The 24,455-nt window shown below is 44.7% G+C and overlaps 3 protein-coding genes across 5 annotated transcripts in view; 1 reads left to right on the top strand and 2 right to left on the bottom strand.

Annotated features, from left to right (window-relative positions):
• The first annotated feature begins 813 nt into the window (after nucleotides 1-813).
• Nucleotides 814-3,973, top strand: LOC147332601 (MAPK regulated corepressor interacting protein 2-like). The gene is made up of 5 exons (XM_086289254.1): nucleotides 814-969; nucleotides 1,078-1,147; nucleotides 1,587-1,726; nucleotides 2,541-2,630; nucleotides 3,594-3,973. The coding sequence occupies exons 1-5, from the start codon at nucleotides 915-917 to the stop codon at nucleotides 3,662-3,664; spliced, it is 426 nt and encodes a 141-aa protein (XP_086145380.1). The 5' UTR covers nucleotides 814-914; the 3' UTR covers nucleotides 3,665-3,973.
• On the bottom strand, nucleotides 3,488-13,506 carry trap1 (TNF receptor-associated protein 1). Its single transcript, XM_086289253.1, has 18 exons — nucleotides 13,298-13,506; nucleotides 12,076-12,246; nucleotides 11,913-11,995; nucleotides 11,691-11,831; nucleotides 11,179-11,250; nucleotides 10,895-11,055; nucleotides 10,686-10,795; nucleotides 10,523-10,596; nucleotides 9,241-9,396; nucleotides 8,896-9,016; nucleotides 8,740-8,809; nucleotides 7,830-7,977; nucleotides 7,546-7,731; nucleotides 7,269-7,407; nucleotides 7,103-7,188; nucleotides 5,496-5,641; nucleotides 5,337-5,409; nucleotides 3,488-4,951 (listed from the first exon to the last, which is right to left on the bottom strand). The coding sequence occupies exons 1-18, from the start codon at nucleotides 13,416-13,418 to the stop codon at nucleotides 4,850-4,852; spliced, it is 2,160 nt and encodes a 719-aa protein (XP_086145379.1). The 5' UTR covers nucleotides 13,419-13,506; the 3' UTR covers nucleotides 3,488-4,849.
• Nucleotides 13,507-14,464: 958 nt separating this feature from the next.
• The window catches only part of crebbpb (CREB binding lysine acetyltransferase b), a 45,935-nt gene continuing 35,944 nt past the window's right edge, over nucleotides 14,465-24,455 (bottom strand). For 2 of the 3 annotated variants that reach the window (XM_086289257.1, XM_086289255.1), the window contains 12 exons: nucleotides 23,501-23,611; nucleotides 23,311-23,367; nucleotides 23,128-23,205; nucleotides 22,940-23,007; nucleotides 22,711-22,861; nucleotides 20,024-20,170; nucleotides 19,816-19,929; nucleotides 19,537-19,702; nucleotides 18,986-19,153; nucleotides 18,573-18,734; nucleotides 17,972-18,253; nucleotides 14,465-17,852 (listed from right to left, as the gene is read on the bottom strand). In XM_086289257.1, the coding sequence (XP_086145383.1) occupies nucleotides 15,438-17,852; nucleotides 17,972-18,253; nucleotides 18,573-18,734; nucleotides 18,986-19,153; nucleotides 19,537-19,702; nucleotides 19,816-19,929; nucleotides 20,024-20,170; nucleotides 22,711-22,861; nucleotides 22,940-23,007; nucleotides 23,128-23,205; nucleotides 23,311-23,367; nucleotides 23,501-23,611 (3,919 nt within the window). In that variant the 3' untranslated portion in view covers nucleotides 14,465-15,437. The remainder of the gene's footprint in view (nucleotides 17,853-17,971; nucleotides 18,254-18,572; nucleotides 18,735-18,985; nucleotides 19,154-19,536; nucleotides 19,703-19,815; nucleotides 19,930-20,023; nucleotides 20,171-22,710; nucleotides 22,862-22,939; nucleotides 23,008-23,127; nucleotides 23,206-23,310; nucleotides 23,368-23,500; nucleotides 23,612-24,455) is intronic. The other variant, XM_086289256.1, reaches the window with a different exon arrangement.

Consider the following 24,455-nt stretch of genomic DNA (forward strand, 5'->3'; position numbering starts at 1 on the left):
TCTGAGATACAGACATCGAAAGATTTGGAAGTTTTTTCCCCTTAAAAGGTTACAGAAGAAACAAAAAGGGGCCTTGGTATCGAGAACTCCCGCCCGGGCTTGGGATCGACCTGGTTACACTCTGACTGAGAACCAGGACGCAAATAAATATATTTCAATCATGAATTGACGCACGAATGGTGCGAAATGCTGCAAACAATATCAGACCAACGCACAAAATTAACTTTTTAAGCCTCAGAATTGAACTGGGGGAGAACTCCCACAGATGTGTTACTGTTGGTGCACCTGTGCTCACCTGTGTGTACTGTAAACACAGACATCGTTGGCGCATTTGCTGCTTGTTGAAGCACATACACGTCACTCATCTGACCTGATTTTAGTGTCTTATTCGTCACAGTGAGGCCGAATCATCGCGATAACGTGAAATCATCCTGCCTTTTCGCTCTCACCTGAGGCAAATTAGTGAAACAAGCTTCATTACACCTCTGCAAGTCTCACTTCACACTCGGGGGACGCTGTCGCTTTAAAGCGCCAAAGGAGGCGTGTAGGCACGTCGAGACGGTGACCGTGTGCGTCTCGTGTCTTACGAATGACTGCCGCTGTTTCAGGTTATGTGACATTGTGGCCGGCCAGGACACCTTAGCACCAAAGTGACTTACATTTTGTGAGTGATCGGGGCACACGGAGAGACGGGACTCTGACTGTGCACTGGTCGCTAGTTTTTGGGGTTGTTGTGTTTTTTACGCGTGGCGCACTGCTCTGCTTCACGAGGTTACCGAACAGTTTGCACACTCTCGTGCCCCAGCTCAGTGGATTGATCAGCTTCTCACATCAGAAGAGCTTCTTGGATGTACGTGCTTCGCTTCACACTTCAAAGTGTCGAACTCGGGGATCACAGGTGAAGCCGCCCGCGCATGATGTACACAATTACAAGAGGTCCCAGCAAACTGGTCACGCAGCGACGCACAGGTGAGACTGTGGGGCTAAACTATGAAGCACGGCACACCGGAAAACCCACTTTCACCTCTCCGGACTGCTGATAACAAGTTGTTTTATCCTCTTTGTCTTGCTCTCCAGGGCCCACACAGCAGCTGGACAGCAAAATCAGTGACTTCAAGCACAAACAAACGTCCTGGAATATGCCTGGGTAGGTGCACAGGTCGTGAAAGGAGACAATTGTAAAGAAATGATTGCATTATAGTTTTTTCAGATACTTTTGGTTGTGATTGTGAATGACTGTGTCCTAGCAGCTGTGGACGTCATCAGCTAGAGACCGCAGCAATTGTTCATCAGCTGATGCCTTGGTGATTGAATAAAACTCCGCTCTGATTTTCTCTGAGCTTGGCCTGCCTACTCTGTTGGGTTTTCATGATTTTTGGTTTGAACCAGCCAGGCAGACTGGCCCTGTTCATGTGTGTGTGACCTTGGATCACAAGGTCCCTCATTCAGCTGTTGTAACTTCTTACTCCTGCTTAACCAGCCTTTCTTGGATATAGGATATCACTTAAAGTTCCTGCTTGGGAATGATAATGAGCACTTTCTTTCTTGCAGAAATCAACACAGTACTTCTCTTGTCCCCCTTTCAGACTTCCCGCTCCAAAGATCGTTTTCAACCGTCCGAATGGTAAGAAATACCATCACCCTGCTCCAGCTCTGCCTGCACACAATCATCACGAAGAGAGTTTCACCCCGTCACATGAAGAAAATGTCAAGTTTGTCTCTGAGGGTAAGAAAGTGAGAGACCGTTACACCCATTCCTCACTTGCTGTTTTGTGAATGACATTGTTTTACTATCAAGATGCTAACCAGCCCCTTCTTCCCTCCAAGGCCTCACCCACACAGCTGCTCTGACACTGATAGGCACTGAGCAGAAAAATGCTCTCACGCCCACATCAATCTCCTCTTGACCCACGCTGGCACATGTGCTGAAAGAAATGACATTTCAGGCTTGGGGTTTAAATCCAGGCATCACTTTAAAGAAGCGCACCAAAGCGTTCTGACAGGATTGTTGGGTCTGGTGACCCGGATTTGAAGTTTGGGCTTCTTTTTAACATTCACAAACCCAGCAGGTCTCCAGGAGATCCCCCACTTGGCTCAGTGGTTCTTACACTGTGTGTCCTGTTGTTGGCATTGAAGCTCAGTCACAGCAGCTCATAAACGACTTGAGTAACCTTGGCACTGACTGGACAAGGGCACAAAGTAGGCCTGACACCGCCTTTCTGTTCAGGTTGGATTGGTTCTTTTCTGTTCACTGAAATACAAATTGTATAATCAAACGTATCCACTGGGGGCTCCTCAAAGTCGTGACCTGGAGACAGCTGCCAAAGTTGAACTCAATCGTAGTGTACAACCACACACACACAGTTTGTGACCACGTGCTTCACTGTTTGGAACACAAACATTGGTCAGAGGTATGCCTCTGAAACAGTTGCTGGACTTTACTTGTTAGGCACTGTGGGTGTGGCCCTGGAGTGTAGGACTGGACAGAGGACATTTTGGTGTTCATGGTGGCTTTACTGACCGAAGTCTTGTGTTTTCAGCCTGGCAGGAGGTGCTACAGCAGGAGGTGGGCCAGGCTGCACAGAAAGCAGTGCATTATAAAGAGGCCACTCCCAGCCCACACATGGACGGTGAGTATAGCTACTGTTTTTCCTTTTTGTGTTATCTTCAGACCCCAAGTCTGTGTTTTTTACGCACTGTGACAAAAAAAAGTCCTGAGATTTTATTTATTTAGTGCAAGTGTAACAATCATATTTCATCTAGCTGCAGCTCACAGGCCTGTAACTGTTGCAACCTGTGCAGAAGGTCGCACTGGTTTATAACAGCCAAATAGCATAGCCCAAAGTCACGGGTCAAATCTGACTCATTCTAAAATTTTATTATAGCAATGCATAGGCAAAGCTCACACACGTTTTCATGGTATTTGTAGGTTTTTTAAATGTAACAGTGATCATAATAATACTAAGACCTCTAGCCCAGAACAAAAATCCAAAACTCATGAATAAGATGAGTCAAATAAAAATACATTAAATACAACTCGTTGGTTCTCTAACTTTTAATGTGGTGGTGTGACTGAGCTGTTGCAGTTCCGCCTTATGACCACCGGAGGGCGATGATCACTTTAGATTCCCAGCAGGCAGACGTAACTGATAAAAGTCGGCAGTGTTAAATATATATCGTAGCATTATGTAAGACAGCTTGATGTAAAAGATGCTAGTATTTATTTTTGAAGTTTTTACGTTTCTCATTTCTTTTATTTTTAAATGAGATTTAAAAATGCGTTTACTTTGAATTTACTACACCGTCGCAGTTCCTCCTTGTGACCACAAGAGGGCACCGAAGACTCATTTAAAATGCTGTTGTTGCAGTTTGTGATGGTTTAGCTCACAGGTTGAGTGGATTACCTTTTACCACTGGGCTAAATGCAGCAGTGGAGTAGTGTATTGAATAGGTGGTAAGGAAAATTTTATAGATGAAGAGAAAAGCGTAATATTTAGTGGTTCTTTATTTTTCATCCTTTTGACATTTATTCTCAACCATCCACGCCATAGACAAAGATGTATCTAATGGTTTAATTTCTGTTTTCTTCTCAGACTTTGTGCCCATAGATTTGGATGAATGGTGGGCCCAACGCTTCTTAGAAAACATAGATAAGCTCTCCTGACGCTCCTCTGGGATTCGATGCTCTCGGACAGTCTGGAGGTGAGACCGCGATGACGGCTCACAAAAGAAGAGGAAGCCTGGGCGGGAGTTCTGATGGGTCAAAGTGCCCAGATGTGGTTGAAATGGACTGACAGTGCTGATAACGGTGGACAGAGAAACTCCTGAGAACCACTTGAACTTGTGCGGTCACACAGCCGTGCAGACAGACTGCACACAGAAGGATGAAGTCTTAAAACTGAGGTTCATCTTATTTTCTCTCTCACAGCAGAGATGTTACTTTGAAATGCAGTAAAATTGTATTTTAAAGAAGTTCCAGATTACAGCTTCATTTCTTTAACCGGGCATTATGTTGAATCAGTGTTTATTTGCTGCCAAGACTCCATAAATCCTCACACTATCTGAAATGACGTTTACCGCTTCCTGAATGCAGCAGAGTCTCAGAGTACGAGCGCAAACCGCTGCTCAGAAACATTTTAACACCGCAAAACTAACGAGCGTAAGAAAAATGGTTCAAGCAAAAAAAGTGAGAACAGCGAAAGATTACAAACTACCAGGCTGAATTTCAAATGTGCTGAGAGGTGAAGATTTACTCTTAAGTGTCCTTGTGGTTGAGCTGGACAACGTTTTTATGCACAATTTGTACCTCAAAGACGAGGTTGTTACTCTGAAAAACCAGATTATCTGGAAACTTAGAAGTGGCACATTTCCAAAAGGAAGACCAATAAAGCTTATAAATCCAAACTTGGAAAAATATCAGATATTTAAGATGAGTCCAGCTGGCAGCAGCACATCAGAAGTTCAGCGCTCACTGAGAAGCCTGGAGTATTCATGATGTGATTAAGAATGAGCCTGGCTATTAACTGAAAGTACACTAAGAGTGAGTGTAATGGCAAAGTCACACTGTAACAACAGACCGGTGCAACCATGACCTTCATGTCCTGTTAATGGCAGGACCAAAGAACACAAAGCGCAGAGACACTGAAGTGTTTATGGAGAATCTTCAGGCAGTTCCTGTTTCAGCCTTCACGCCTGCTGCACCGGTGGAAATGAAAGTCTTGAGAGGGGAAAAGAGGTGGCGTATTCTTTATCAAGTCTAGTTCTCTGGCTTTATCGACCATTGAGCTGCTGCGAATGCTCCAGTCTACAGGCCGCTTTCACCAAAGCAGAGTGTGTCTGCGGGCCGCTCTCAGTGCTTCTCTAAAGCTTTGGTCAGGAGGTCGTTGAGGCGGGAAATCATCGGTCGAGGATCATCGTTCAAGCCGGCTGCGATCATGCCATTGTCATAGATCTGGAAAAAATAAAAGTAAAACTATAGAAGCTGCACTGCTACCAGTTAAAACAAATTACCATAAAATCTCTCCAGTGAACAAGCTAATAGCATCCTGCCTGCAGAGAAAGGCTGGGCAACGTTTTACACTGATAATAACATGCTTATTGTATCGGTATTGGCAATATTAGCCCAGTATTTACCAAAATTTGCAGTATCTGACAGCACTACAACGCAGCCTTTATTTTTTCATTAAAACACATTTGACATTTCATTTTTGTTCTTCTAAATATAAGGAAAGTGTTAAAAATTGTGATATGGCGTTTTTTGTTTTTTTTGGTTTAGAAATCATTAATGGAAAAAATGGGCAAAGAGCAAATAGAGATGAAATAACTGAGCACAGTACCTGCTCCAGTAATAATCCAGCCAGCTCAGAGTTTGTGTCCTTCAGTGCGAACAACTTCTTGATCAGATCGTGTCTGTGAGAAAGCAGAGCGCAGTCAGAAGAGGACAAAAACCCACTTTCTCCCACTCTCCACCCAGTACAATTTGTCCACACACACACCCTGCATTGATCTCCAGTGTGGGCTGCAGTATTTGGGCTCTCTCCTCAGCAGTGCGGGCCAGCTGCTGGGTGCGGAGGAAGTGGCGTGCGGCGCCCATTTCCAGCACTGTGATCATGGCCGGGTGGGTGTCCAGACGAGGCGTCAGCTAAAGTGCCAGAGGAGAAAATTAACTACAGCACACGGTGGTAACAAAGAGACGTTTAAATCTGTTTCTAAAGGTGCTTAACATGAAATGGTTGTTACCAAAACCGAGGACAAACTGTGACGCCCATTGTTACTGGAATGTCCATTTAATGATGCAGGAAATGTGTAAATGTTCATTTCCCTTAAAGTTTTATTCATATAGCACCAAATCACAACAACAGTTAAGGTTAAACACCCTGCAAAATTACAGAGAAAACCCCAAAAATCAGGTGAGTTCCTGTGAGCAAGCACTCTGTCGACAGTGGGAAGGAAAACTCCCTTTTAACAGGAAGAAGCCTCCAGCAGAAACGGGCTCAGCGAGGGGCGGCCGTCTGCCGCCACAGGTGATGATGTGAAACCTGATTCTAATGTGCCAAATCGTTTTCAGCCAAATCGATTCCCACGCTGTGTGACAGTCACCTTAAATGTTTAAATGTAGTTTAAAGTTTCAGGCCTTTAATGTGCAGCCGTCACCTTATTAGCACTGATAATAATTAAGCAATTAAAATGATTAACTTAAAATGTTTTCATTACTACTCTGTACAGAGAAAAATCCAATCAGGTGATTTCCTGTCCTCTGATTAACGATCTTCTGTCCTCTGCTCGGACTGTCTCGTCCTTTTTGTGTGTTTTATGTATATAGATTTTTAATCACCATTTCATTATCACCCTCTGATAACATCTGTGATTAGAGCAGGTGCTACTCATACTGATCACTGTGTGAAAGAAGAGTCCCATGACCCACAAAACTCCTCATACAGAGCCTGAAGCAGAAAGCTGATTACTCCTGTAGTGATACCCGTTCTCTCCACCTGGGGTTTTAGGTTTTGTTGAGCCAAAGAAAGCCTGGTTGTGCTGAACTTTGATGTCTCTCATGTATTCACATTATAAACTGAGTCAAACTCACAAATAATCGCATTTTCAAGCCGATTTCATCCTGAAATTCCTGACGTGAAGCTTTGGAGCTTCTGTGAAGATGTTGGCTTGTAATCTGTTTACGAACGTAAAAACTAAGGTCCGAGTCGCCCTAACTGTGTCAGAATTAGTCACACTTTGCTTAGTTCACATAGAGGAAGCAAGCTTCCACATCATTGGTTTTTATTTACCGACACGACGGTTAAAATTGAGTCCGTGACAGGAAATCAGCCGATCATTCACCACAGCTCCCAATCTGATTTAACCAGCACTTTAGAAAAGTGTTTAACTTTTCCCATCATACCCTCCTTCAGGACCTAAAGTTCACGCTCTTCCCACAAAACTTTACAAATCTACAACTGTGCAGAAAGAAAAAGGACAAAAAAGAAAGGAAACAAAGCGATCGAAGGTGCGGATAGAGACGACCAACAAGCCTCCAAGAACCCATCAGCCGAATTCAGAAACAGTCATTTCAGGTATCTCAGGCATGCAAATGTTCCTCTCTTACCTTTATGTTAGTCACACGGGGTCCAAGCGAGTTCTTCATCCAGGCCATGAGGTCGTCAGCCTGCTCCTGCGTCAGGCGCTCGGATGCTGCGAGGAAGAAAAGACGATGAGCAGGAGTCAAGTCTACAGCTGCAACAGCGAGAGGCTCTTGTGAAAGACGGGCACACCTGGCTTGCTGTCTTCATACTTCTCCTCCTTGTAGTGATCGACCACGATGTCGGTCTCGACTGAGATCAGCTTCTTCTTGTCAAACTCTCTGAGATGCAGCAGGGTCAGCTCATCGAACTGCTCGTAGCAGAAGAGCACCTGCATACGTGCACGCACGCAAATGGAGACACGGCAGTTTGTTATAGTGAAGCTCTAAGCAGCACCTGTTGTTGATTAATCAGGATAATGATCAGCTCGGGTTACCCGGCTGCTGGCTAACTCGAGTCCAAGTCTTACCTCCATGTCCTTCTGCTTCATGGCTTCGTAGTAGGGGGAGTGCTCTGCGAGATGTCTGTTGGGGGCACACAGGTAGTAGATGTTACGCGTGCCTGCCTTCATGCGGGACGCGTACTCCATCAGATTGGTCTGCTGGCCGGCCGGCAAAGCCGACGACTCGAATCTCAGCAGCTTTGCGATATCCTCCTACAAAGAGCGAGGGCACGGAGCATGACTCAGACTCAAAGTGTTTCTGCTAACCTTTAAAGTTCTGTGTCATTTCAATGCAAAGCTCTGGTGCAAACCTTGACATCTTGTTCCTGTGTGGTGACGATGCCTTCCCTCATGAAGAGGCCGTAGTCCTCAAAGAACTTGCTGTACTTCTCTGGCTCCTTTTTGCTCTGGTCCAGCAGGAAGCGGATCACCCTCTGCTGCAGAACATCACGAAGCTTCCTAAAGAAAGGAGACGGTAGAGGAATGAGCAAACATCGAGGGGAGAACAAGCGAAGAACGGAAAAATTGACTGCACGGTTTTAGTGTAAGGGGTCAGTCTTCTCGCTGATATGCTCTAGTGATGTCAAACGTCTATTTTAATGCATAGTCAAAGCACAGGTTACCGTCATGGCTTTGATTTTGCACATGCATATTTTAGAGGAGATTTTTTTGTAACGAACTATAGTCGTTTCCTCTGAGGTCACGAAACTCTGTGTGGAGCGGTTTCCAGAAGAAGGTGAGCGGTCAATGAGATGCGTGGTTACAGCCGTGTTGGGAGATAATTCAGTCCCTTTTTTTAAAACACCGTTTTAAAATGGTAAATGGTCTGTATTTGTATAGCGCTTTACAAGCTACATTGTAGCCACAGCCACCTGGGGCGCACTGACAGAGGCGAGGCTGCCGGACACTGGCGCCACCGGGCCCTCTGACCACCACCAGTAGGCAACAGGTGAAGTGTCTTGCCCAAGGACACAACGACAGAGACTGTCCAAGCCGGGGCTCGAACCGGCAACCTTCCGATTACAAGACGAACCCCCAACTCTTGAGCCACTATCGCCCCGTTAAAATGCAAATGTATGCAGATGTGGCCTGAGACATGAGGGACTGTTATTTGATTAATGGAGAGTAAGTTCCACAATAAAAATACAGATATGGAGTACAGTACGTTTCCTTCATTAAACCAAACTTATTCCTAAAACAGCTGCATTACTGCTAGTGTACCTGATGAGGGCGCTCTCCTGCAGCAGCTCTCTGCTCAGATTCAGAGGGATGTCCTCGCTGTCCACCACACCTAAAAACAAAACAAAAACATTCTGCAAAGTGTTGCGTGAAGAAAAAAATACAGAGCATGCTAGAAGCATTCGAGGAGGAACAAACCTCGAAGGAAGCGCAGCCACTTGGGCAAAATGTCAGTAGCTTTGGTCTGAATCAGGACCTTCCTGCTGTACAGAGCCACGCTGGACCCCATCTCCCTGCTCACATCGAACATGGATGGCTTCTGTTGGCAAATACATTCTTTTGTCACACACGTTACAGGAAACCAGCTTCCTCGACTCAACACTGCTGAAAGGTCGCTAAAGAACAATTTATAAAGCTGTAAAGTTTACGTCATCTATCAGTACTGGACCTGAACACCAGCCGGTTTCCTAAATGAAGATTCTCACAGAGCTTTGCAACCAAACAGCAACTGAAGTAAAGTTTGCATTGCGAAATACTCCGCACCGCTTCGGGGACATAAAAGATGCTCCTGATGTTAAGCGGGGCGTCGGCGCGGTAGTGCAGAGTGTAGCGTGGCTTGTCGTAAGCCTGAGCGATGTAGCGGTAGAACTCCTCGTGCTGCCAGTCACTGATCTCCTTCGGCTCCATCATCCACAAAGCCTGAAGGAAGACAGACAGCGATTATTAAAAATTATTATTTTCATTGTCGTAATTTTAATATGTTTGTCTGAAACAGGGCTCTCTTGTAAATGAGACACTGAATCTAAATGAAACTACTTGTATAAATAAAGGTAAAAAAAAAAACCCAGTTAAATCATTACATTTCTTTAATACTTCTTCTTTTGTCTCCCACCTCCCCAGGTGCCTAAAATTCTTTAAGGAAACTGCACAACATACACAGCTACGATGTATATCAAATTTGGGCTGAGAGGTCTTTGGGAATCAGCTTGTTGGTGCAAAAATACTATTTTATGCCTGCTGTCTTTGGATTTTTATGCTAGCAACAAAATGCCACAAAATACAATATAAAACGGGTTCTTTGCCAAGTCATCTGTTATAAACAGACACCAAGATTATTACAGTTAAATTCAACTTAACTAAATAAATACTAATGACTGACAGTGCTACCCCTCAGCCTCCTAGTAGACACACCCATGGTATTCATGTCAAAATCCTACGTCGTCTTGTTCTTAAGTTATCCCATACACCAGATTTTCGGAAAGCTTACAGTGACTTTCAGGTTGAGGTCACCAAGATTTGAACTCGTCCAGGTATTTTAGTAGATGCACCCCATGGTATCAATTTGAAGCTCCTACGTCACCTCTTTCTCAAGTTATTAAATTCACAAACTTAGGTGTCCACACCACATGCCTGTCCACCCAGTCGGGTGATGACAATACCCCATGAGCCTTTCAGGGCTGAGCGGCAAAAACTACACTTTTGAAAACATTTAATCTAACTGAATTGTTTTTTTGGAACTTGTACAACAAACTAAGGTAAAATAAAATAAAGAAATAACGATAGTTTTACTATTTGTTAGTGCCTTTTAATAAATAATTCCTAGGTCAGGGTTAAAAAGCAAACAAACAAAAACATTCTGGTTAAAATTGTCAGGTACGAGGACAAACACAAGGAGCAAACGTTTGGCTCCTTGGAGGCAAAATATCAAGAAATCAGGGGCGGCTAAAGACTTTTACACAGTACTGTACAATTGTGCCATTTATTTTGTGAGGTTGGACCATTCAGTGACAACCTTTGCATCCAAAACAGAAGAACAGCAGCTCACCTGCAGAGTGTTGAGCCTCCGTCCATTCAGAAAGATGGGGAAGCTTACAAAGTTGCTGTACTTTGTTACAACCTCTGAAACAGAAACAATAAGTACTGATGCATGAATACGTCTCCTCACTGCAGCCGTCCTACAGTTACCAAAGCAGCGACAGCACTTTTACCTTTAACTCTGTCCTCAGAGGAAAACTCCTTGCAGTCGTCTTTCAGGTGGAGCACGATTTTTGTTCCTTGTTGAACGCCGGTGGCTTCAGCAATCTCAAAAACCCCAGAGCTGAGGGAGACCATGTGAAATATTGAGGATTACACTTCTGATTCACAGCAGCCCTTCTCAAACCAAGGATACCTCTCTACAGCCACTCTTTGCTCTCACCCATCTGAGGACCACTTGTATCCAGGTGCATCGGGCTCAGACGAGCGAGTGTACACGTCCACGCGGTCGGACACCATGAAGGCGGAGTAGAATCCAACACCAAACTGACCAATGATGGTGCTGCTGGCCTCCGCCTGGTTCTGAAGAGCGTCCAAAAACGCCTACAGTGGGGAGAAAGTTACAATAATGACAGAAGGAGTGAGCATCAGAAAACACGATGCTGCATTTTAAAAGCCAAACAGGAGCGCTATATCAGATAAGTAATGTCACAATGAAGCACTCACCTTAGAACCAGAGCGGGCGATAGTGCCCAGGTTAGACACCAGCTCATCCTTGTTCATGCCGATTCCTGTGTCCTGTTTGAATATAGAAATCAGTCACTCAAGAGTTAAGCTGTCCTAGTGTGTTGTATCCCATTTACCAGCAGGGGGCAGTAAACCATCTCAGGGCTTCAAGTGCACTAGAAGCACTAGGAACAACCTGCTATAGTTATTTATAGCTGGCTGTATGGATCTCAGGACAAAAAGCAGAGATATGCTACTGATTTAAGTAAGTAACAATGCAAGAAAAGAGGAGGACCTGGGGTGGAGATGGGTTGCAAAGCAGCTTGAACAAATTTAGAATTATCCTGGTTAAGACTGGATACATGGAAAGGTAACAGCTGAGCCATCGGCTGGTGTTTTGCTGGCACCGAGCTCAGCTGATCTGCTAGGATTACGACTCGCTTTCTGATCTAATGTTACTCTTCCTGTTCTAAAACTTGTCCAAAACTTCTAAAGTCAGTAAACAGGTGTACCTGAATGGTGAAGGTGCCCTTTGCTGCATCACTCTGCAGGTGGATCTCCATTGGAGCCGTTTCACCACCTGCTGATATCAATTTGTGGCGCAGTTTTTCCAGTGCGTCGCTGCCGTTAGAGATGAGCTCCCTGATAAAGACCTGAAAGAAAGACAAGTCAGTCAGAGGAGAGCAGTGAAGGTAAACTGTAATGATAGTAGCTTTTGTCCAACTTTACATCACCTCTTTCTCTGAGTACAGGGACCTGGCGACAATATCCAGCAGCTTTTTGGTTTCAGCCTGAAACTCATGTTTGTGGAAACTACCTGAAAGATCAAAGGCAGAGCAACATTCAGAATTTGAGAACAAGCTTTCATAGGAAATATGTCTGCAGCTGTCCCAGTACCTTGCACAGCCTCTGTATCACTGATGATATTGTGCAGAGGCTCCTCCTCTGGCTCTTTCTCTGCTTCCTGGGTGCTGTAATAATACTGTGGGCTAACGCCAAGGCAGGCCTGCTGCGAACTCCACACCCTGGGGCGACTGCTCCACCTCTGCAGCTGTCCAACCGACAAACCTGATGGCATGACAAGTAAAGATGGTGAGGCCATTTAACAGGGAAGCAGTAGCATTTTAGATCCCTCATCATCTCTCTAATCAGGATCTACTTAACCCTCTGAGGCCACAAGTTTACCCAAACAATGCCCGAATGCTGCCTACAGCAAAACAGACCTTCAAGAAAGTGATTCATGGCTTCGTGTCATCCAGGCTTAGTTATCACACTAGCTTATATTTGGGCATTAGTCAGGCTCTGCGTTCACATCTCTTGCTTGTTCAAAATGCTGTAGCTCGACTCCTGTATCCAGGTGTACTGAGAAGCAGATTAAAGCATAGACAGGATCGGGCTTTTGCAGTTGGGCTGTAGGTGACGTCTCATGCTACCAGGACTCACAAAGACACCAGCAAAAAGCAAAACTAGAGAAAAGTAAGTTCCGAGCAAGGGTCTGTAGTCAACATCTGCACAACCATTGCTTATTTTGGGGAGGGGGGCTCCATCTTGCTGCCACTTTGATTTGAAACAAAGCAGGTGAAATGGATTTACTCGTTTGAGCAGTGTGCATGAGCCTTCTTTCAAAAAAAAAATAAGGGTCTCACCTTTGTGTTTTTAAGTGTTTGTGTAACAGTAACGTTAAGTCCTGGTGTCCTCTCAATTGAGAACATCCTGGCCTTTTCAATTATATCTTATTTGTTTGGGTGGCCTCTTTTTGCTCCAAAGAGGCAGGAAATTACCAAAAAGGTTCAACTGAAAGACACTTTTTTTCCTCGGTTCTCAGGGGTTTATGGTATGGTACTTCTGTAAGCTTTCCTCAAAGATGGGGGATATTAAACGATAAATGAAATCTATTGTGTTTAGTGTGATGTAACCATGCAATAAAATTTATAAGCGAATCGCTTTAAATTCATTTTTAACCGTTAATCGGTTTCTACTGTAAGACACGTGAGCCGCAGGTTAGTTTATAAAACATGGCCACAAAGGTTAGCCGAAGCAGAGTTTACATTTAACTGAAATCTTGGTGCTGTCAGCTAGGCGGCTAGGCTAACTTGGCTGGCTAATAAGCACAGCTTACCTCCAGTCAAGGAGCGCGAGACAGGTCGGCTGCTCAGCCCGCGTGTAGATGACACCAGCCGCGAGCTGGCCCTCTGAGAGGAACCGAGAGCGAACCGAGCCAGCGCGAGACAGCGGGACATGCTGACACTCAGGTGGGACCCAAAGACGAAACAAATGACAGGTCAACTGACCGACAGGGACACACGCTGAACTACAGCGGAAAAAGGACCTGCGACTGCGCGCGATAATGACGCCAAAAGGCCGACCGCAATCTGCCTGATGAGAATAGGATGCTCTTTAAACTGTAAGTGCATAATTTTATGTCATAATACACGGCTAATCACCTGTGTATATTATATGTGTATATATTTATATTCATCTTTAGTACGGTTATTTATTAGAGTTTTCTGATTACTTAAAATTTAGATTTTTTTCTTTGTTCCCAATTTACAATTCAAGGTCAAACAGAATGTAAAAGTAGTGCGTTATGTTCATGCAAGCAGCATTTTTTTTTTTGCAACAATTTGTTACATTTCAAATTGTCAATGGCAAAAATCTGATGGTTCATATTTTTTAAATGTGAAGATTTTTCTTGATCCTGTTCTCACATCAAAATAAACTCTTGGAAACTATGAAAGCTTGTCGTTACCACTGGGGGAAAAAAATAAAACAAAAATTTCAAATTACCCATCTCCAAATTTCAAGTTTTATATTTCAATTTGTCCTCTTACCTACATAAAAATTCAGTTTTCTCAAAATCTTACCTCGAATTTTCAGGTTATTTCAAAATTTGAGTTACATTTCACAATATTCCAGTTCACATATCTCAATAACTTCAGGTTATCAGTTTAAAACTTTAAGTTACACATCTCATAATTTCATCATCTCTCAAAATTTCAGGTTACACATTTCAAAATGTTAATGTCCAACTAAGTTTGAAATGTCAGTGATCATTTGAATTTACCTGAAACCTTGACTTAAGGAGGGCAACCCCCCCCAAAAAAAACCCCCAAAACAAACAAATTCTTCAGTGGCCCAAACAAGCTTCCACACGCAACTGATGAAAATCTAATGGATCGTTTTATTTATTTATTTTTTAATATAGAGAAATGATTGAGCAAATAAAAATCAGCCCAGCTGCTGAACACATACGAATTTCCCCCATGCAGAAAGATTCGAGGCAGAGTCTGTGGCACACAGGTTTATTTAACAATATGGTATATAAGTACGAAATGAGCCATTTGAACCAATTTGTACAGTGATTTCATTTCTGCATATTTACAGTACTGTCCACCTGCATGATTTACATTAGAGAATAGTTCATCATCAAGTCAAGTTTAATGCGAGAGAAAATGATGCACAAAACTCTCTGAACACAAATCAGCAGTCAAACAAGATAATTTCCCACCACAGGCGAAAGAGGTTTAGGACTTAATGAGAATTTCTTTAGACTGAAGGAGAGACAAAGCAATCTTTGAACATCTGCAAGACGAACACTGGGCCCAGGCCAGTAAAAAGAACATTCCTGCACCTGTGAACATGAAGAGTCAACGCAGGTTTACCTTCAACCTGCAAATTGTGTTTGGGTGTGTGCAATAGTTCCTAGATCTATACAAATACGTTAATCTCCTTTAGACTCTGCAAACAGGAAAGAAATTAAGGCTTTCCTAAAGGCAGTCCTTTTTGAAAAATGGCATATTAGAATAAATTAGCCAGGAACAGAGAAACTGAGCAAGAGGTGAAGCCTGGCAAAAACAATTCCCACACAAATAATTTTACAGTCTTCTTTACACAAATACAATATTAATTTGCAAACGTACAAAATAAAAAATAATAAAATGAAATTTTTTTTTTTAGAGAAGGTTTTTTAAAAAAGTCAATACCAGAGAATAACAAATGAAAAACAAATTAAAACACAAAGACCAGGGCAAAATCTTGCAAGGCTGGTCTGAACCAAAAATATATTCATTGTGTCTTTGTTGTTTCTTCAACAGCAATTATTAAATCACTCTGTGTACTTGAAAAAGTAGTCCTTGGTTCACAGTCCGTAGGCCTCGTAAGACTAATTTATTTTGTGATTTCTTTTAGCTTTTTACATCAGCAAATAGAAAAATGTTGCAGCTGAAAACAGAACAATGCCTTTCTTCTGTCTCAAAATGCTACAATCCTTCAACAAATTTCTCTAGTGTGTCTCCCGTCGTGTCACCCACCATACCCATGTCACTACTCAACCCCCCTCGGTTTGGTGTGTTAAGCTGCGGGAGCATGGCGCTCTGCTCTGGTGTTCCCATGTGACCCTGCTCCATGGACCCTGACATGGGACCTCCTAAGCTGGGATGGGGAGAGTTGGAGTGAAGTGCGCCATGCTGAGGTGACGGCTGGGGTTGTATCCGAGGGGAGGGACTGGAATGAGGTGCCTGCTGCGAAGGTGGGCGGGGCGATTGCACTGGGGCTGGAGAGCGTACCTGGCTTCCCAGGGTATTTGCCATTGTCTGGCCAGGTAGGTGAGCTCCTGCCTGGGCTTGGCCTTGGAGCATGTGAGGCTGTGGACTCATCGAGTTGGCCTGTGCCGAAGAGCCCATCTGCTGCTTCATCATCTGATGCTGTTGCTGCTGAAGCATGCGTTGCTGGAAGTTCTGCTGTCCATCCATTCCCATCCCAGGTTGGCCCATTTGAGATGTGGGCGGGAGCGGTCCCATAGGCCCCCCACCTCCTTGCATAGCCATGTGCTGCTGCTGCTGCATACGGATATAGCTTCCTGGTCCCGGCTGCTGTTGGGGGAACTGCCCATGGGCTGGAGGCAAACCTCCCTGCTGCTGTTGTTGTTGCTGCAGCTGCTGCTGCTGCTGTTGTTGCTGCAGCTGCTGCTGCTGCTGTTGCTGCTGCAGCTGCTGCTGCTGCTGCAGCTGCTGTTGCTGCAGCTGCTGTTGTTGCTGCAGCTGCTGTTGCTGTTGCAGCAGCAGCTGCTGCTGTTGCAACTGCTGCTGCCTAAGAATTTGCTGTCTGCGGAACATTTGATTTCCGTTTGGTACCATCTGGCCTTGGGTGCCCATGGATGGCATTCCCTGGGGTCCCACCTGCTGAGGAGGCTGCTGTTGAGGTGCCATTCCTGGCCTTTGCACCTGGTTTGCCATGCCCACCATTGTGTGCATTCCTGGCTGGGATCCTAGCATGGCCTGAGGGTTCTGCTGTTGGGCCTGCTGCTGTGGTTGGTTGGCTTGGTATTTTGCCGTCCTCTGTTTAATGAAGGCGGCCATGAGGTGGGGGTTAGACTTGAGGATGCTCAGGACCTGCTGTTGCTGCTGTGGGGAGCTGGGTGATTTTAGGGTGTCCAATAGCTCCCGCAGGGCACTTGGAGCAATGTTACCCGCCATACCTCGGGGCATGTTTTGTCGCTGTGGTGTCATGCCCTGCTGTGAGGAGCCCTGTGTAGGCATGACCCCAGACATCTGGTGACCTTGCTGGGGCATCATGGGCCTCTGCATGGGCTGACCTTGCTGGGGCATTGGGTTTCCCTGAGGCTGCTGAGGGGGCATGGGGCCTTGTTGAGGAGGAACTTGTGGCTGATGACCCTGGGGATTCTGCATCCCCGGACCCCACTGGCCCTGCTGCATCACCTGGGGCCCGCGTGGCCCCTGCATCATCTGCATTTGGCTTGGCATGGGCCCCATCATGCGTGGGTGGTTCATTGGCATCCCATTCATTGCATAATTCTGTTGCTTCTGCTGCTGCTGCTGCTGCTGTTGCTGCTGCGGCTGCTTTGACTTAGCTAACATCTCGATCTGTCTGGCCACCTTCAGGGCTTCCATCAATGACTCCTGCGGTTGCTGCTGCTGGCGAGGCTGTGGAGGCTGCTGTTGGTGCGGCATGTTGGGCATGGGTGACTGCTGTTGATGGAGAGGGGATGACTGAGGCCCCGGTTTACCTTGCGGCACTGGTGTTGGAGGCTGACTGCTGCGGCCGTTGCTGGGAAAGCCTTGGGACATATTGGTGGGGTTTGGTGGTTGCTGTTGTTGGGGCTGGTTGGACATGGGCTGGGGAGTCTGGGGTGTATTAGGCTGCTGCACAGAATTTGGAGTGTCTGGGGCATTTAAGGTAGGTGGAGATGGCATAGGCATACCCCTTCCAGCCATGGTGGCCATTCTGCGACGCATCATTTGAGCCTGCTGAAGCCTGTGCTGCAGCTGCTGTTGTCGAAGCTTGTGTTTGATGTTGAGACAGAAGGGCACGGGACACTTGTTCTCCTGACAGTGCTTGGCATGATAGCAACATAAAGCGATGAGCTGCTTGCACACAGGACAGCCACCATTGGTCTTGCGCTTGCAACCTTTGGTGTGCTGAACCACCCTCTTCATCTTCTGGCAGGACGGCAAAGAGCAGTTGGCATTGCGGCACTGGCAGGCGTGCACCAGGGACTGGATACAGCGCTGGATACTAAGGCGTCGACTCTCCTGAGGGCTCTTGGAGGCCTCTCCACCTTGACCATTGCTGTCATCATCCAAGCCCAGACCCCACTTCACCATTTGGTGATCATGGCCTTTAGTGTGGTAGCAGTTAATGCATAGGTCATAGTCCTGATGAGAGGGGAGAGAGATGACATTAACCTTAGTTAAAAATGTAAACTAGGTGTTAATTCAAAACCGATGCAGATGTTGCTTTTAAAACACGGTCAATGATCACAACTGTATCTTACCTCACAAACTGTGCAGTGCCAGCGAGTCTCGACATGGTGCTTGCACTCATTGCAAGTGTACACAAAGCGGTCCTGGCCTTGGTTGTGCAGCTCCACCAGCATGCACATTGTGCTCCATTTACACCTTCTCAGTGAGCTGAACTCCCAGTGCTTGTCCCTGGCCAAGGTCAGAAACGCATCACGTCCATCCATCAGGTCACAAGTCAGCAGAGGGTCAGGGTCCATGATGGGTGGCAAGGTGTTAATGACTGGCCCAGCATGGAGGTGGATAACAAAAAATACCTGGTGGCAGGAGGGGAAGCAACACTGTTAGCTATAGGCATTGCTGAAGTGTAGTGCAATGTGACAAATTCCATAACTCTTGTGTGGAAGAAAATTTTCATGTGGAATTCAATTATCCTCAGGAAGCAGCACAGTAAGAGAGACGCTGCTCTGTACTTAGAATTTCACACACAACAATCTACCAGCTTTGTCTGAATTTTTTCCCCAAGCTTTAAAACAAGAGTCAAGTTACTGAAATGTTACATGAAATGAAATTTTATTCATTTAGGAGAGACAAAAAAAAAAAAAAAAATCTGTTATAGTTGCTAGGGTTTCCCACCTCCTTATGTTTCTCCATTGTGGCATAGAGCTTCTGGGACAGATCATTGGCTACATTTGGCATTCCAGGCTTTTTCTTATTGGCTCGACTGACGCTGCTCTTGTTTTTGTTGGTTTTCTTGTTATTCTTCTTTTTGGCATTCTTGCTGTCAGCTTGGGCTCCCTTGTAAAAAGACACACATGGACATTTAGAGAAGTTGAGATTGCACAACAGGCAAGATGAGATTATGCAATTAAGCAGAGTGGTTTATACAGTGCCAGAAAGCCAAAAGCATTTATATAATGGGTAGTTGAGAATGATACAATCTGGGGCGAGACAAAGGACTTAAAACACTGGGCTGTTGATTCTGGGATCAGAAGAGGCTTTCTTTCATTAATAAAAATATTCTGAATCCATGTATCCATCAAACTCACCTCTGTTGTCTCAGAGGAGGCTGTGTTCTCCTCCTTTTTCCTTTCTTCCTCTTCCTGCTCCAGCTCCTTGATGCTCTCCTCCAGTACATTAGGCCAAAAGTCACCCTCAAAGTACGGCAGCTCGTAGGCACTGGTCAGCCTGTCTTCTGTTGCCTGCTTGAAAATGTCCTGAACACAGACACACAAAGGCTCTTATCATGGAATTGGGCAACAAGAGCTTCTAATTGGGTCAAGTTGGAAGTTGGATTTATGAAAAATGAGGGGGGGGGAGAGAGTCACTCCCATCAGAGTGTACATCAAGTCTAAGTCGTTTGGTAATAAATGTTAATTCACTGATATTCCAGTGTAAATGTGCCCATCAGCCACTCCAGAGTCTTACAAGATAATCATTTATATTCCTAAAGCAAACTACGTTAGTTCAGCTGAACAGCGTGGTAACCGCCTGCCGCCAACACCAGACTTCAAAATGTTAATTATAGCTGGGAATGTCTTGAGAAACATAACATGCACAGGTGGTTACAAAGTTATTTTTACTGGTATAATTTTCTGACCTTGTAATCATGTATGATTCTTTCAGCAAAAGCCTTGTCCAGCATTTTTCTGTACCACTCTTGAAGCCTTTTGGGCTTGGGGATCTTCTGGTCCGGAGGGTGGCAGTGGAAAATATAGTCATCTCCTTCACTGGGTGGGCAGGCCCAAATGTGACCCGTCACATACCTGGTCAGGAATTAAGTTATGACTCACTTAGCACTTAGAAGAATTAAACATGCATCAATACATGACTGAAAGGAGCTAAAATGCAACACTGCATAAAGTTACTTTTTACCCACCCAAGTTTTTTCACATACTCCAGGTATCCTATTAAGATCTCATGGTATACTGCAGTCCTTAGCAAACGCGGTCTGAAGAAGTGAATACTGTCGAGGTATGATATGTAAACCCGTCTGAAAAAGAGATACAGAATATGTGATGTGAGAATAATGCACACAAACTAAAAGGAAACTTAGAGCAATGCCTCTAACATTTTGCCCGTGTTACCTGGTATTTGGAAAGGGGCACTCTGAGCCGTACTCCTGGACGTGCATTCCGAAGAAACAAACGTCCACCCCGTCTATTTCCTCAAATGCAAAAAGTGCTTTGGTTCTGTAGGGGAAGCTTTCCATCATCTCACCTGAGTCTACAAACCTGTGGAAACAGAGAAGGTGTAAGCAACAGCAGCAATGGACAGATCGAGTACACCTCAACGTATAGTCAGGGTGCTCTTAGAGCTTCTGGCAGAGGCATGTCAACAGCATCCTTGGGGAAGCTGGGGTCATGTAGTCTGAATGAACCGTGTACCACACCTCCATTGCTGACGCAGATGTACAGAACTGTGATTATAAAGTTGTTGGTGCCTGACGCAGTATCCGCCTACGATGGCTTCTGGCAGAAGATGGACATAAGTGAAGGGAGTTCTCAATCAAAAGGGAGGGATTCTTTCAAGACTGGTTAACTTGTGCAACTCTGAAAGCAGCTGACTGGTACTGGCAGAAGACAGCGTTCTTAGCCGCCAACTACGCCAACTCGAGTGTGGGAGGGGTTTGGTACATAGAGCCATGGAACAAGATTCCCATAAGTCTTGAAGAAAATCTAGCAACCTCAAGTCAGATAACTCGGGAGGTGAAAGCAGTTCTCTGACCACACTGTAGGCCGTGGGGAGCCAGAGGTATCAACTTCAACAGCAAATCACACTTTTTAGCTTCCCTTCCCCTGTGGAGAAAAGTCCACCTCCATTCACAGGAGTAATGTGGTTTTCAACCTGGTTGCAGAGCACTGGACCAGCTCTGTGCCCTCTATGATGATAGATGAATGTGTGTGGGGTATTGCCCCCAACTACTCTACAGATACTTTTGCTGACTTGAAGAAGCAATTCAACTGTGCCCCCTCAGGGGTTGCTTCATGATTATGGGTCATTGGGTTCATCTTTCTGGCAATAAGGTAGGCTTGTTTTCCACCAGGGCTGCCCTTTGTCTCCGATTCTGTTCATTACTATTATGAACAGAATTTCTAGGCGTAGCCAAATGGCACAGGGTGTCATGTTCATTGGTCTTAACATGTCTCTGCTGGCTTCACTCTGCTATGGGCTACAGCTCCCAGTGGGGATGTTTGCAGCACATTACAAACTGGCATGGATTAGCGCCTCCAAGTCAGATGCTGTGGTTCCCACCCGGTAAAGGATGGATTTCCCACTCCAGGTTGGTAACAAGTGCCTGCCTCAAGCAAAGGAGGGCAAATATCTCAAAGATTTGTGCATGAGTGAGGGAAGAGTGGAGTGGGAGACTGAGAAATAAGCACAGCATCTACAGTAATGTAAATGCTGTTTAAAGGTGAGCACAAAGGCAAAGCTTTCACTTTACTGGTGAATCTATGTTCCTACAATCACCTATTGGCAATAACTGAGTAGTGATAGGAAGTGGAGGAAATTAGCCTCCTTCGAAGAGTGTCTGGGCTGAGGTCATTTTGGTGTGGAGGAATAAAGGCTCTACTCAAGCCCAGTGGAAGCAGTTGAGATGGTTGAAGCATCTGGCTAGGATGCCTCCTGAGTATCACCTAGATGAGATGCTTCGGGTATGACAAACCCAGCACATGCTGTAGGGATTGTATCTCTCAGCTAGCTTGAGAGGCCCAGACAGCTCAGACCTGGACAGGCAGTTTAAAATGCATTACTGAATGGATGGATACAACAGCATTTAAAAGACAAACTCAAGTCATTTGTGAAAAGAAGAAGAAAAAAAAAAGTAAATCAATTTTCATAAGATTAAATATAACTCTGATGTTTTCCGGAACCAATTCCCTTTCCACAGTCAGATCTTTGATATGAAAGTATGAACATGGAGATTTCTGTTTATATCTGAACAAATTGCATTATGTATCGACATTGTGACGTTGCACAAGGCATCAAATACACAAATGGACAGGCAAATGGACTAGTTAGTCATATATGGAGCTTTTCTACTATACTTGAGACATCTCATTCAGCCATTCACACAAACACACACTTTTTTCTTTGTCTGAGTGCTTTCTATCCAACATCCACACTCCAATGAACACACTGACAGCAACTCTGGCTTCAGTATCTTGGCCAAGGGTACATTGGCATGCAGACTGGAGCAGCCAACCAGCAACCTCCGATTGGTAGATGACATGCTCTACCTTCTGAGCCAAGGCTATCCAACAACATTTTCCTAAAACTAGCACATCACTGGCACAGTGCATTCAGCAAACGATCCAGGTTATTGCTCATAAAATGAAAAATATGCCTTTGGTGATCAATTACGTGATCATTGTATCTAAATTTGATTAAATCCTGATCAATAGTCCAGCTGGAGTGATGAGTCCCTATAAAAAAAACCTTTGGGATATTTGGTAATAACCCAAAATGGTGATCATTTTGGTGTTTGCTGTCATCATGCCATGGTGTCCAAGTTTGATTAAATTCTGCCCAATACTGTAGGAGAAACAAGCTCATCGGTCCTTCTACTCTATGAGCTGCAAAATACAAAAACTGTTCTCTGAGGCATTATGCAGTTCAGTTTCTAGCTGAGATAAATGTGGAATCAGCCGCGTGATTGAAAAGATTGAAAACACAATGCTATTGAAGATTTATCAGATGCTTTTATGCATCTGGACCCTCCAAAGGAAAAAAAATTTAAAAATAAGCGCTGTAAAGCAGGTGTGACACTTACCTAGACTTCATGCCAGGCTTAACCTCCACAGTTTTGTCAGAGCTGGCGACCACTCGCACAAACACCTCACCAGCTTCAGGGTGGTTCTGCCTTTTCAAGTACTTATTAACTCTGTCTTCAATGTATGAACCCAACCTTGTGGATTGCAACCCTTAACGAACACACAAAGACATGTTTTAAACACTGACATTCTTTGTCAGAAGTTGTTTTACTTGTATATGTAACTTACTCTTGGCTGAAAACTTGTTTTCCTTTCTTGCTTTACCAGACTTCTTCAGACAGTTGTCACAGATAAAACTGAAACGAGAATCTAATTATTTTTAGTGTCAACTAACAAATATAAATTCTATGACGGTCAAACATTTCTTTTATGTGCTTGAAGATATTTGTCTAGCGTAGCAGTCAAGCTATACTCACCCTGACGGCCAAATGACGTCATAGTGCAGCACACAGATCTGATGCATCTTTCGTCCACAGTCTTTACATTCAATATACCTACGATGACAAAAACATGCTTTTTCTTTCTGTTCGGTAAAAAGCAGCAAAGAAGCAACACTGCAGTCACACACATCAAAATGAAACTGTCTAGAGAATACTCACGGCTCAGGGTCCAACGTGTCATTTTTCTTCTTTTCAAACTGATCTTTAGATATCATCCTGCACAAAAAGAGAGATCTTCATGTTAAATCTGTGACTATTTATTCCCTTCCAGAGAACAAGAGCCAGAAAGCAAATGGTTCCACGATGATCACGGGGTGATATTCAGACATCCGGGGACCAAGGAACTTACGTCTGTGGCTGTGACGGGTCATCTCCCAGGGTCACACTGTTGCCCTGGATCTCATTGAAGCACTTCTCACAGTAGTGATACCTGTCGGCAATAAGGCCATATTTGGGTGAACTGCAGCCAGCACACACAGTAGCAGCACAGGCAAACCGGCGTACGGGTGGCAGAATGCAGAGTGAACGGAGCACACAGCAACAACCGAGGATGGAGCATGAGCAGCGGACAGACGGAAGGACACACACACATACACACACACACACACACACAGGTAGAGGTACATGGTTAGTCAAAATGGTCATGATTCAGCCACTCTCATTCAAAGTGGAACAGAAATGTGGGGAAACATGCTCAGATGCTATGTTAAGGACATTAAATGATTGTCGTCAACAACAAATTCGTGTTCAACATCATCATCGAACATGCATGCTGCAAAATCAAAACGGTAAAGACATTTACACTGAAATCATTTATGAGAAGCAACATGCATTAAGAGTTGATGAATGGATGATCATGTCAGAAGAGACCGGAGTGATGATGCAAAAACAATTGTGCCGGTTCCTTTAAGCAGAAACAACATGACTAAATTCCCTTTAACAGTGTCCAAGTCTTTAATTCTAATTTGGGAAATCTTGAGGCATTTAGCATTGATTATCTACAACTAAAGTGTGTTCCATTGGACTAATGTTAAGCTGCAATAACATATTCTGCACAGAAGGGGGTGCTTTGGAGCTCATTTCCTAGAAAGAAATTAAAGGGATAGATGTGAGGGATGGACCCATCATGCGTTTTGCTTGTCCTAATTATATGACTCACTCAACTCAAACTGTGGTGCAATACTCCTATAAAGGAAAGCCGGTGAGAATTATGTCCTTAGAGCAGGGGTGTCAAACATAAGGCCCAGAGACCAGCATTGGCCAGGTAAAAACTCAAACCCTGCCCACAGATTGGCTTCAGCGAA

This window comes from Aulonocara sp. 'chitande type north' Nkhata Bay, linkage group LG4 (genome assembly GCF_057382095.1).
Source record: "Aulonocara sp. 'chitande type north' Nkhata Bay isolate Kocher_YH1m ecotype deep benthic linkage group LG4, A_spYH_male_GT1.1, whole genome shotgun sequence".
Lineage (NCBI taxonomy): Eukaryota > Metazoa > Chordata > Actinopteri > Cichliformes > Cichlidae > Aulonocara > Aulonocara sp. 'chitande type north' Nkhata Bay.

What these genes read in the sequence shown, in the direction of transcription:
- LOC147332601 (XM_086289254.1), top strand. Translation starts at nt 915, where the DNA reads ATGATGTACACAATTACAAGAGGTCCCAGCAAACTGGTCACGCAGCGA. An exon ending in GGTCACGCAGCGACGCACAG is followed by an intron (nt 970 to 1,077) that starts GTGAGACTGTGG and finishes CTTGCTCTCCAG; the next exon opens with GGCCCACACAGCAGCTGGAC. An exon ending in ACGTCCTGGAATATGCCTGG is followed by an intron (nt 1,148 to 1,586) that starts GTAGGTGCACAG and finishes TCCCCCTTTCAG; the next exon opens with ACTTCCCGCTCCAAAGATCG.
- trap1 (XM_086289253.1), bottom strand. Translation starts at nt 13,418, where the DNA reads ATGTCCCGCTGTCTCGCGCTGGCTCGGTTCGCTCTCGGTTCCTCTCAG. An exon ending in TGATACAGAGGCTGTGCAAG is followed by an intron (nt 11,996 to 12,075) that starts GTACTGGGACAG and finishes TTGATCTTTCAG; the next exon opens with GTAGTTTCCACAAACATGAG. An exon ending in CTCTGAGGACAGAGTTAAAG is followed by an intron (nt 10,597 to 10,685) that starts GTAAAAGTGCTG and finishes TTTCTGTTTCAG; the next exon opens with AGGTTGTAACAAAGTACAGC.